This window comes from Mobula birostris, chromosome 31 (assembly GCF_030028105.1).
Source record: "Mobula birostris isolate sMobBir1 chromosome 31, sMobBir1.hap1, whole genome shotgun sequence".
NCBI classification, from domain to species: domain Eukaryota; kingdom Metazoa; phylum Chordata; class Chondrichthyes; order Myliobatiformes; family Myliobatidae; genus Mobula; species Mobula birostris.
The window spans coordinates 28007871-28021270 of record NC_092400.1 but is presented as its reverse complement, the minus strand read 5'-3'; the positions used below and the strand labels follow the sequence as shown (position 1 = coordinate 28021270).

At 43.8% G+C, this 13400-nt stretch overlaps 1 protein-coding gene across 3 annotated transcripts in view; it reads left to right on the top strand.

Moving 5' to 3' along the window:
- ttc28 (tetratricopeptide repeat domain 28) overlaps positions 1-13400 on the top strand; it is a 945172-nt gene that overhangs the window by 872361 nt on the left and 59411 nt on the right. For all 3 annotated transcript variants that reach the window (XM_072248021.1, XM_072248020.1, XM_072248022.1), the window contains 2 exons: positions 4857-5036; positions 7065-7785. In XM_072248021.1, coding sequence (XP_072104122.1) covers positions 4857-5036; positions 7065-7785 — 901 coding nt within the window. The remainder of the gene's footprint in view (positions 1-4856; positions 5037-7064; positions 7786-13400) is intronic.

The window sequence follows — 13400 nt, the reverse complement described above, 5'->3', positions numbered from 1 at the left end:
AGCACCAGTAGAAACTCAAGTGCTTTTCTTAGTGTCTCTGATATTCACCTTGCAGCAAGATAGAACCTCGAGCTTGCGTTCCATCTAAAACGTGGCCCTCCTGCAGTTCAGTGCTGCCCCTCTTTGGATTATGACTGACCTTTCGGAGTGGGGCCTACCAGCTAGGGTTGCCAACTTTCTCACTCCCAAATACAGGACACTTGTGTTTACCCTGAGAAAGACTACCATGACCATGAAGCCTTGCGTGGGCACCTGTGTGCGCATGTGTGTAGATGCCGATTTTTTTCTACAAATCGGTTTTGGCTTAATCTTCCCGATTCTGCTTTTACTATATGTTAGTGTTATTTGGTACGATTTGGTAGGTTATTTTTTGGGTCTGGGAATGCTCAAAAAATTTTCCCATATAAATTAATGGTAATTGCTTCTTTGCTTTACGCCGACTTGGCTTACGAAGGGTTTCATAGGAAGGCTCTAGCATAGTGGGGGGGAATACGGGACAAGGGCGGTCCTGTATGGGACAAACCAATTTAGCCCAATATACGGGATGTCCCAGCTACTACCAGCAGTCCTGAATTGTGATTTCATTAAGGAAACCAATATTTTCCTAGGGGCAAGACTGCGATCTCTGGGACAGCTCAAATACTAAAAAGGAGTGCCTAGTGACGTTGCCATGCATTTTGTAGCATGATCAGAATACAGCCCAGAAACAGGCCATTCGGCCCAACTGATCCATGCCAACCGCAGCATCCTCCCTGCTGGTCTTAGTTGTCTGTGTTTGGCCTGTAACTCTCCTGGCCCTCCCCCTCCATATACCTACCTAAATGCCTCTTAAATGTTGCATTTGTAATCATCTTGATCACGTTCTCTGGCAGGTCATTCCGGGTTCTCACTACCCCCTCTGTACAGAAGTTACTTCTTTTAAATTCCTCTCCTCTTGTATCTGTGCCCTCTAGTTTTGGATTCCCTGACCCTAATAAAAATTTTATGACTGTCCACCATATCTATACCCTCCATGATTTTATATACTTCCTTGAGGTCACCCCTCATTCTCGTGCTCTCCAGGGAATAAAGATCCAGCGAGGCCAACCTCTCCCATTAACCCAGACCCTCTAGCGCAGGTAGCATCCTCTTCTGAAAGCAGAAGTCCTTCTGTAGAAGGAGGCTGTGAATGCAGACCAGGAGTAAGAGAGCTTCTTAATTATTATAGAATCATAGACGGGTTGTGATAGGACACCTTCTGCACCAACGTATCTGTGCTGGCTCCATATCAGAGTAACTTGCTATGCCCTTCAGCAGAACTGGATTTGGAGACTGATAATCAACTTGCAGCTCCTTGGTGACCAGTAAGAGGCTTCCAGGGTATGGTAATCAGACCATGTGGTTAATCTTTTATGTTGTACAATGTTTTTAAAATTGTGGCCTGGGAACAATTCCCTCTGCTGCCTATAAGCAGTTTGTACGTCCACCCTGTGACCACCTAGGCTTCCTCCTGGTGCTCTAGTTTCCTCCCACAGTCCAAAGTTGTACTGGTTGGAAGGTTAATTGGTCATTGCAGATTGTCCCATGATTAAATCAGGAGGTTGCTGCATGCCATGGCTCGAAGGACCAGGAGGTTCAATTCTGTGCTGTATCTCAATAAATAAAATAAAATAAACTTTTAGTGGGACCGGAGAAAATCACATGGAAGGCATTCGAGGATGTTGTTGAAAATTTTCTTGGCACCTACAGAGCACCAACCTACGTGCCGCTGGTGAACAGCATGCTTCAAGCACGCAGAACCATGAAGGGAGACATGCCACCCAAGTTCATTTTCCGCATTCCCATTTAGACTTCTTCCCCGCTAATTTTAGTGCTGTCAGTGACCAGCATGGTGAAAAGATTCACCAGGACACTGCGGTCATGGAGAAACAGCATCAGGGCAAATAGGATGCATCAATGCTGGCTGTTCATTTTTGGATACTTAAGTGAGAAGCCTCAGACACTGAGTACCAATGAAAATCATCAACAAAACATTTTTAGCTTAGTTGAACTATTGCAAAGCGTCAGTACTGTTTTGCAATTAAACACAATATATTAAATAAATGTTAATTTCTTGTTTGGTTCAATTCCTAAGTGATACAAGTAGTCTGAAATTATATGTGTTCAGCTTTAAATGGTCTATCTTAAACAAAAAAAGATTTCTGAGGAAGCAACCCTTTGTTGTCCAGTGTAGGCAGCAGCATTATTATTCCTTCACAAACATTCCCTCACTCTGTGGTTTCCAGTCAACATCGTTTTTACCTGCACAGGTACGTCTTTGCAAATGTTTGCGAGTCCAGCAATTATATGGTGAACAGCTTCAAAAAGAAGTACAACAGAAAAGATAACCACGTGGTCTGATTACCATGCCTAGAAGCCTCTTACTGGTCACCAAGGAGCTGCAGGTCGATATCAGCCTGCAAACCAGATCGGAGCCCTGTGTACCTATGCCATCAATCTGATGTCCATTTTCAGCTATTACTTGTCAAAAAAAAGAAAGTTTGAGGTCTTAAACGAGCTGCTGTGCCCTCAATATCTCTGGATAGTTAAGTGCATAATAGCTGTGGGAAAGATGATAATGTTGTTTATTTAAGTCTGTAATGGTTATTGAGGGCATCAGAGTGTCTCTCAGTGTGATGAAGTCACATGTCGTGAAGCAGCATATAAATAGAAATTGCCTGTATCATTTTATTTATGGGTTATAAGCATTAAAGTATCACTGAAAATGTGGAACTCTGGGGACATCTAAAGCACATGGAAATCTACCAGGCACATGTCAGTGTGTTTTAGGGATTAAACATTATTATGTTGTTGATGGCTCCTGATGCTGGCAGGGAGAGTAGGCTGAAATTATGCTGGCTGCTTTCTGGGAGACGGCATGCCCTGCAGTAAGGTGCTGCTTCTTGTCACCTCCACGCCTGCAAACGGACTGGAGACTGCCCACAATGGTTTATTCAGCAGCACAGCGCACGGGTCTGGCATCTGTGGGCAGTTTGCAAGGAGATGCCCTCCAGAATAATTGCTGGTACTTGTAAACAATATGTCAAAACGGAGAAGAGTCGTACAAGGAGCTGGGCTCCCAGGGCACGTATTTGTCAAGGCTACGGACCCTGTGTCACAGCCTGTAATGAGCGCACCAGTGTGATGTGTGGGGGTATTCAAAATCCTCCTTGGTGGTGGAGTGGGGGGTGGTGATTACTGGAGAAAACAAAACAACTATTTACCGTTTTATTATGGTTATAATGTTGTCCTTGTATCATCAAAATTATTACGATAAATTAACAACAGAATATAAATGCAAGGTTATTGCATGCCGTAAAAAAAATGATAAGCAAAAACAAATCTGCCACACTTTTTTAAACGTTCTTGTATTCTCTCAAGGTGTTGATACGCTGTAATGGCTTCACATAATAATTGTGGCTGTAAATATGTCAAACTGTTACAATTAGCTTAAATTTATGGTTGTACAATGACCGGCTAACCAGACAAATGAAGCTTAGAAAAATTCAGAACCTTCTGTTGTGGATTGTGTTCGGAATTGTTGAAGTACTCATCATTCCTGTTATCCTTTAATTATTTGAGTGCCTTGGCATCAAGACAGTGAGGAGGATAATTTGATGTGTAGTGCTGAAACAAAAAGCTACAGATGCTGAGAATCTGTGCATACTGGGAACTAACTGTGAAACTGTTTAACCCAGTGTTAGTGAAGGCATACCTGGATTCTGGGCTTTAGACTCTTCACCATTCTCCTTTGTCAGAATCAGAATCAGGTTTAATATCACCGGCAGATGTCATGAAATTTGTAAACTTAGCAGCAGTACAATGCAATACGTAATAATAGAGAAAAAAATGTGAATTATGGTATGTATATTAAATAATTAAATTAAATAAATAGTACAAAAATAAAAATAAAATAAAGTAGTGCGGTAGTGTTCACGGGCTCAATGTCCATTCAGAAATCGGATGGCAGAGGGGAAGAAGCTGTTCCTGAATCATTGAGTGTGTGCCTTCAGGCTCCTGTATCTCTTTCTTGATGGTAGCAAGGGGAGCAAGGCATGCCCATGGTGATGGGGGTTCTTAATGATGGATACCACCCTTTTGAGGCATCATTCCTTGAAGATGTCCTGGATACCGCGAAGGCTAGCATCCACGATGGAGCTGACTGCAGTTTACATCTCTCCGCAGCTTATTTCGATCCTATACAGTAGAGCCCCTCCACCCCTCCACCCCTCCCCATACCAGACAGCAATACAGTCAGTTAGGCTACTCTCTATGGTACATCTGTAGAAATTTGCGAGTGTCATTAGTAACATACCAAATCACCTCAAACTCCTATTGAAATATAGCTTCCGTTGTGCCTTCTTTGTAACTGCATCAATATTTTGGGCCCAGGATAGATGCTCAGAGATACTGACACCCAGAAACTTGCAATTGCTCATTCTCTTCACTTCTGCACGTGATTATATTGTGGTACGTGCTGCTCCATAACAAAAGGGTTTGAGTTTTATATTTTTACTTGAAATCCAGTGCGTAACACAGTAACTATAAAAATTCTATGGCACGGAGACTAAGCAACTCATTCATAATGTTGATTTTGGACTTCAGCTGTTTATTTGAGCAAGGGATGGCAGTGATGCAGTGAGTTTTCCCAGTTCATTGTTCTTCTACTCATAAGGAGCCTTAGGTATAGTAGACAAGGAAGAAAAAGTGTCTGCCCACTTTGATTAATACAACTGGGAGATATTGTGAATGTTTAATTTCACCACTGGTGCTGGGGTGAAAAATAAGGATGATTGTTATTTTATATAAATAACAATATTTCTAAATTGATTCTTTAGGGATTAATGCACTCCAATGGACCTGTTGGCCGACACCGTCAGCTTGTGTTAGTCCTGGAAGGGGAGCTCTACCTCATTCCCTTCGCTCTGCTGAAAGGAAGCTCCTCTAATGAGTACCTCTATGAACGCTTCAGTATCATTGCTGTTCCCTCAATCCGGGCCCTTCAAGCAAGCCCCAGGGTAGGAATTCATCAAAACTTTCTCCTTCATTTGATAAAACACATTGTGTAAGCATTGGGTAATGAGATGTGCTCTAAACCAGCTACTTACGTACAAGCTTCATGCATGGGATTCTTGTCAACCATCTTATCTAAAAGTTTCTGTTTTCAAGCAGTTCTTTCAGGCTAGTATTTATCTTCAGCTTAAAGAGAGCATGGGACTCTATTACTGTGAAAGGTATTCTCTTTTGCACCACCTCCTTGAATCCTCATACTGACCCTAAATGGTTTCCCTTATCGCTTCCCGTCTTCTTGCCAAGTTATCTACTTGCCCACATCCCTGTCAATAGGATCCAGTTTGTGTTGCTACATCATGTCTGTAATGACACTACTTGGAATTCTTTTCTCCGGCACTGAGTTTGATCATAGATCTGTATTCCCACTAAGACAGGAGTTCCCAATCAACCTAGTCAGATTCATCATCCTCAGATATCTACCATCAATCCTTGGTCCAGCCATCTGGATTTTATTTTCTCAAGAATATCCATTTCTTATCCTCCAGAACTGCCTCGAGTTTGGATCCAATAGGATCGGCAATTGACTCTTATTTCTGCCTCTTATTAACTTGACCCTATCTCTTCTTTGCCTGTCAGTATGACTTTTATCACTTCCTTTTGTTTTGCTTCATTAACATTGCTGTAGCTTCATAGCTCATTAGTAACCTGATCAGGTTTACACAAGTTTTCATGTGGAAAATGTGATGTTTACTTTCAATTTCTCTTGCACAGTTTATAATGTTTGCACTAATGTGTTGGTTCAGCCCTTCTTGACTACAGAAAATGCCCAAAAAGATGTGAATTGAAGAGAAGTTTGACTGAAAAAAGGTCATACCCAAGGAGGGAAAGATAAATGAGGCAAAAACATTGGGTTGTTTTCTCTAGAGTGGTAGGGATCTGACAGAGGTTTATAAGATTATGAGAGGCATAGAAAGAGTAGACAGAGAGTATCATTTTCCCAAGGTAGTAATGTCTAATACCAGAGGGCATACATTGAAGGAGAGAGGGGGTATGTTCAAGGGGGATGTGAGGGGTAAGTTTTTTCTCACAGAGAGTGGTGGATGCCTGGAATGCACTGCCCAGAATGGTGGTAGAGGCAAATACCTTAGAGGCTTCTAAGAGACGTTTGGATAGGCACATGAATATGAGGATGATGGAGTGATATGGACATGGTGTAGGTAGGAGGGATTAGTCTTTGGGTTTTTTTTAAATTTACTTTTAAACTGGTTTGGGACAACATTGTGGGCTGAAGGCCTTTTACCTGTACCAGCCCATCCTAAACTGCGTGTTAGATTGGCACAAGCAAACTTCTTTGAAAGTGCAAAAGTACACCCTGCTGCTCCTTTTGGAGCCCGGTTCAGGTGGGCTGCGGCTACAGGCCCGATTGGCGTGGTGGGAGAGGTCGAAAGCCAATGGTGGGGCAGCGAGGCAGAGAGGGGCGGGTGTTGGCATTGGAACTCTGCCATTGGAAAGATGGCGGGCGGAGAATGGATCAGGAGCCAGCAGTGTGGAAGGTCCGAGATAGAACTATAGAATGGATCAGAAAGAGGGAGAATGGGGAAATTTCAGAAGAAGGAGGGGTATCGTGAAGGTAACATCAGCGGGTTGTGGTCTGGGTTCTTGGGGAGGATGCCAGAGTGCCTGATATAGAAGGGAGGGTAATTCATTTGCCTCCATTGAGAGAATCGTATTGTGCTAGAACATGTTGGAATAACTCAGCTCAAGCTCCCCTGCACTCCTGCACTGCTCCAAAAGGGGGACTAATGTGGAATGGCTTCTAACTAGGGCTGCTAATGATTATGTGACATTGGGGGAGCAAGGAGAATGTGCACCTGCTAGTGATTTCCAGAGTAATGGTAAACGTAAGTTGTTCTTTATAACTTTTCACAATGGAAGAAGCACCGTTGCCACATCTTCGAGAATTGCTGTTCTTTTCCGCCTACTTCAAGAAACGTTTACACTAACCACTTGTGTTTGTGTTTTGTGTTGTACAGTCCCACCTTCGTAAGGGCGTCTCTCTCTGCAGCTCTTCCACCTCGATGGCAGCGGTGATAGGTAATCCCAAACTCCCCTCAGCCGTTATGGACCGCTGGCTCTGGGGACCGATGCCGTCGGCTGAGGAGGAGGCCTACATGGTTTCGGAGCTGCTTGGCTGCCAGCCCCTGGTTAACAGTGCCGCGACCAAGGAGAGAGTGATGAGCGTGCTCAGTCAGGCCGAGTGCATCCATTTCGCCACCCACATCTCCTGGAAACTTGCCGCCCTGGTCCTGACACCGAACAATGAAGGAAGCACCATCAGTGGGAAGAGTTCTTTGGGAAACAGTTACACCATTCCGGAATCGCTGAGAGTGCCGGATGATGCGAGTGACGTGGAGAGCATAACTGACAGTCCCCCCCTGCAAGAGTTCTTACTGACAGCTGCTGATATATTGGACTTGCACCTCCCGGTTAAGCTCGTCGTGCTTGGCTCCTACCAGGAATCTAACAATAAAGTTACAGCAGACGGCATCATTGGTCTGACGCGAGCTTTTCTAGCCGCCGGGGCGCAGTGTGTCTTGGTTTCGCTTTGGCCCGTGCCCGTGGCTGCGTCCAAGATGTTTGTGCACACCTTCTACTCCTCTCTGCTCAATGGAATGAAATCTAGCGTGGCTCTTGGAGAAGCCATGAAGATTGTCCAGAGCAGCAAGCAATTTGCGCATCCGTCAAACTGGGCAGGTTTGTTCAGGTCTATCAAGCTTCAAAGCATGAAAGATTGAAGGGTCTGGGAGTAGGGGGAGTCTTAAAAGACGGGTCTTAGAGTGTGTTCCCTGCGTTGGTCTTGTCATTTGTATAATGACAGTGAACTTCACTTGTGAAATAGAAACAAAATGCTGGAAACACTCAGCAAGTTGGGCAGTGTCCGTGAAAAGAGAAACAAACAGTATCTGTGAAACAGGCCACATCTGTGAAAAGAGGAACAGGCAGTATCTGTGAATCAGGCAGTATCTGTGAAAAGAGAAACAGAGTTAATATTTCAGGTTGCAGACTGTTCAGAACTGATGGTGGGCCGTTGACCTAAAACGCTGACTTTGTATTTCTCTTTCCACAGATGCTACATAACTTTCTGACTGTTTGCAGCAAGTTTTCTTTTTCTTTCATATTTCCAGCATGCTTGATATACAGCATCAATTGTGAGGCCGACAAAATGGTGTCGTTGGGATTACTTGTCGGGTGCTGCACGGATAACATTGGTTTCTGTGTGGCAATCCCTGTTGGCACACTACAGGTTCTTCCTGTTTAAGCTTGGTGCCCAGTACTTATATCCTTTGCAGCAGAGGTTCCCCAACCTTTTTTTATGCCATAGACCAACACCATTAAGCAAGGTGTCCGTGGACCCCAGATTGAGATCCCCTGCCTTTACGGGACACACCACTAAGCCACCGACCATACAATGAGTTACCAATGAAGAAATGGGGACTAGAATGAGTGACAGGAGAACTTAGACAGAGTGGTTCTTTGTATGGAGTGTGGGAAGAGCACACAGTGTTGGACAGCCGTAGTGAGCAGTTATTATTGGCATTGGTTTATTATTGTCACATGTACCAAGATACGGTGAAAAGCTTGTCTTGCATACTGTTCGTACAGATCAAATCATTACACAGTGCATTGAGCTAGAATAAGGTGAAACAATAATAATAAAGAATAAAGTGCAAAAGCTACTGGAAAAACAAGTGCGGGTAAACTGTAAGTGCAAGACCATGATGAGGTAGACTGTAAGGCCAGGAGTCTATCTTATCATACAAGAGATCTGTTTGAGAGTCTGAAAACAGTGACGTAGAAGCTGACCTTGATCCTGGTGGGAGTTTTCAGGCTTTTGTATCTTATGCCTGGTAGAAGAAGGGAGAAGAGAGAATTTCCAGGGTGGATGGGGACATTGATTATTCTGGCTACTCTACTGAGGCAGGTGGACAGAGTCCATAAAGGGGAGATTGTTTCCTGTGATGTGTTGAGCTGTGCCCACAACTCCCCACAATTTCTTACAGTCACATGCAGAGCAATTGTTATACCAAGCCATACTAGGAAGGTTCGTAAGGATCTGAGCATTGTCAAAGATTGACATCTGGGGAAGCTTGGAATGTATGTGAGCACCTGTCCTTTGAGATTAACAGAGTAATAGATGAGCTTTCTGAGTGTGGAGTCTTACTGATCTTGCTCATCAAACCCTGTGGTCTGTCAAAGATCAGTGGCAGCAGCCTCCAGTGATTCTGGGGCCTGGAAGTTGAGTCCGACTGTGATCCTGTCCTCCATGAACTAAGCAGGTAAGGAAAATGTGTGATCCTTTGTTAGAGGCGTAGACCATCTCAAGTCTCAGTGAAGACAAAGAATGCTGTTTGAATATTGGCCTTTTAAAGCTCAGGAGAGGAAACAGTAAAATTGGGTTGTTTTGTGAGTAAACAAGAACTGTAATTTTTCAGATGTAAGGTTAACAACCTAATGTTATTTGGGAGAGTTTTAGGCTCAAAGGTAGTGTGGCTTGAGAGGTTAGAAACCTCCAGTGGAATTTTCAGAAAGGCACTAAAACAGCCAGAAATGGGCATAATATTGTTCAAGAGTCATGGTGTCTTAGAAAAGTGCAGCACAAAAACAGCCCTTTTGGCACATTTAGTCCCTGCTGAAGCCATTTAAACTGCTCAGTCCCATTGACCTGCACTGGGACCATACCCCTCCCATATATGCACCTGTGCAAACTTCTCTGAAATGTTGAAATCGAGCTCGTAGGCACCACTTGCATTGGCAGCTCGTTCCACACTCTCACCACCCTCTGAGTAAAGAAGGTTCCCCTCATGCTCCCATTAAACACGTCACCTTTCACCCTTAACCCATGTCCTCTAGTTGTGGTCCCCACCCAACCTCAGTGGAAACAGCAGGTTAAACTGATTTCCTACAGAGCGCTGGTAGGTTTTGTTGTAGTCCCAGATCTACAATTAAATTTCAGGTGATTATATTAAATTCAGAATTTGTTGAGATCACCAAATGCAATCAAGTGGACACTAAAAATAAAATCCCAATCCCATTGTCCAAATTCTAGTGTTTTCTATAACCAGTCAGGGAACTTCTATGACTTTACAGTAGAGAGCAATTGAAGAGAGGAATTGAATAAAGAATTCCAGTGTACTGGAGGAAATTGGTCTCCTTATGAACTATTTCCTTTTCAAGTCCTTTAATGGCTGATAGAAAAGAATTTGCTAGTAGGGGGAATGATGGAAGCGAGCTCCATTGCTCCTCCTAAGCAAGTTATTAGTGTGCACCTTGCCCTAGTAGAGCTGTGGTTATCCATCACTTTCCATTAGCAGCTGAGCAGTGGAGGTGGGGTGGGGGGAGGGGAGAAATGTGCTCACCACTATGAAAACACTTGAGATTCCACTGATCAAGGCAAAAGGAGATATCCATCTTTTTATTTTGTTGCTGGTAGATCAAGTTGATAAATAGTGGGGAAAAGGAATGAAGCCAACAATCTGGATCTTTGTCAAAAGTGATGGATATTACACTGAGTGGTCACTTAGTTATTACACCTGCTTGTTGGTGCAAATATCTAATCAGGCAATCACATGGCAGCAGTTTAATGCATCAAACCATGCAGACATTGTCAAGGCAGACATAACCTCAAGATGCGCGGGAGCAGGTTTAGGATGGAGATGAGGAGGAACTGCTTTTCCCAAAGAGCGGTGGATCTGTGGGATTCTCTGCCCAATGAAGCAGTGGAGGCTACCTCAGTAAATATAAGACAAGGTTGGATAGATTTTTTGCATAGCAGGGGAGATAAGGGTTATGGGGAAAAGACAGGTAGGTGGAGGTGAGTCCATGGCCAGATCAGCCAAGATCTTATTGAATGGTGGAGCAGGTTCGACGGGCCAGATGGCCTACTCCTGCTCCTATTTCTGATGTTCTTATGTTCTAAGGGGTTCAGTTGTTCAGACCAAACGTCAGAGAGAGGATAAAATGTAATTTAAGTGACTTTGACCTTAGAATGATTGTTGGTGACAGACAGAGTGGTTTAGTATCTCAGTAACTGCTGATTGCCTGGGATTTTCACACATAACAGTCTCTAGAGTTTACAGAAAATGGTGCAAAAAACAAAAAAACATCCAGTGAGCAGCAATTCTGTGGGCGAAAATGCCTTGTTAATGAGAAAGAACAGAGGAGACTAGCAAGACTGGTTCACGATGATGGGAAGGTGACATTGACTCAGATAACCTCACATTACAAAAGTGGTGTTCAGAAGAGCATCTCTGAACACACAACACATCAAACATTGAAGTGGATAGGCTACAGCAGCAGGAGACCATGAACATACACTCAGTGGCCACTTTATTAGGTACAGGATGTTTGAGGCCCTAAGTTGGTCGAGGTCGACCATGGATGTTGCATTCTAGCTGTCTGTGTGATACGCAAGCCAGTACACAAGCCGAGGCACTGCGGTGTGGACAGCAAGCTGTTGGTCATGTGGCAGGCTGCCCCTCTCCACACAGCTGATAAATCCAAAGGAACAGCAGAGACCGATACAACTTGGCACCAGTGGCGTTGCAGGAGTTGCCCATCAGCATTGAACTCTGGATTTTTCCCTTGGGGTTTACTCCTGAAACCTTCCCCATGAGTGGGTGTAGCCTCAAGACAGCGGAGGTTTGAGATCGGAGTTTCCCTTCTAGATGAGCAGTCAACCACGGCTCACCAGCCCCATCTGCCCAAAGCGACTGGTTTAAGGCGCCAGTAACCCACCTTTGCCCCTTCTGCTGTCAGTAGAAACAGTTCTGTTGGGCTTAGTGGCTAAGCCACACATAAAAGCCAGGAGTTGGACTTGGTTGTCAGAGGCTATTTGAGACACGTGCCATTGGGAGCATTTAATAGCTAGTAGGAGCTCATCCGACCCCCCCCCCCCCGCCCCAGCTATGACAACCTTAAGGTACTGACTACTGGGTGTATATTGTAGGTAAATGGGCAGGCAGGAATTGCCTCAGAAGAGAATAGTTCTGAAATATATTAATTAAAATAACATGAATTGGAAGTCAGTTTTCAGCTATTGCAGATTTTCCTTTAAATTGACTAAGTGCGTAATTGAAGCTACTGTTCCACCAGAATATTGTTTCAGAATTAGGTTGAAGATAGCTTCACCCTTGCTTATTGTTCATGCAAAAGCAGTGAAATTTTCCAGTTTACCCACAACTGTACTGAAATTTTCCAGTTTACCCACAATTGTACTGAAATTTTCCAGTTTACCCACAACCATTGGTTGGGGATAACTTGGCGATCCAAATCTACGTTGCCCTCAAAGCTGAATTAAATGAGGTGCTGTTTTTGGAATAGCAGAGATTTAAAAAGACCTGATTAACAACTAAATAACTTGTTTTCAACCCACCCACTTGCAGTTCTAACAAAAGCAAGTCAAGGGATGTTCAATTGTCTTGTATGTAGGACGCTGGTAGATTTTTAGGTTATGTAATATGAAGCGGCTTGTCTTCATTACAAGTCATTTTATTTTTGAACTCCTAAAGTAATAGCTAGGATTCAGGAAACACTGAGGGAGAGAAATGGACGCAGTGATTCCTTTTACAGTCCTGTTTGTGAAGCAGGAAGAACAGGGACATTCCTCCTTAGAGTTTCATCATAAAACTTTCCCCACTTCATCATCTTCCTTGCCCCAGGAATATTGGGGGGCTGTACCCAAGCTATCATCCATGTTGTAACAGATTTCCCCCTTCACAGCCTGAACTCAGCTACTACACGCCGTCCCTCTGCAATTGGCAGTATCCAGCTTGCAAAGCAGCCAAACATCGCTAAATCTCTACTCATGCATGATGATATCGATTCTTTCTGAACCACTGCAGACACACACAGAAGAAAATACAAGGGATGTTTGGAAATGAGTATTCCCATACACCCAACCTCAAAAATATCCTCATCGCTCCATACCCAGCCCACGCTATTCTTCCCGCGAAGAATGCAATTGCCAGCAAAACTTCAGGCCAATAGATGTTCATTATCTATAATTCAGTAATTAGGCACTACAAGGCTTCTAAATAGAGAAAGAATGATGTGTATTTAATAGCACCTTTTACAACTTCAAGGCAACACAAACTGGTTTTAGTGGCAGTTAAATATTAAATAAGCACTGTTGCAGTAAACACAACATTTACAGCATGGTGAGTTCTCACAAAAAGTATAACTGGATAATGATGGAACTGTACTGCTGAGTGAGTGCTAACAGTTGCCTCAGACCCAGGAGACAGTCCAATAGACAATAGATGCAGGAGTAGGCCATTCAGCCCTTCGAGCCAGCACCACCATTCACTGTG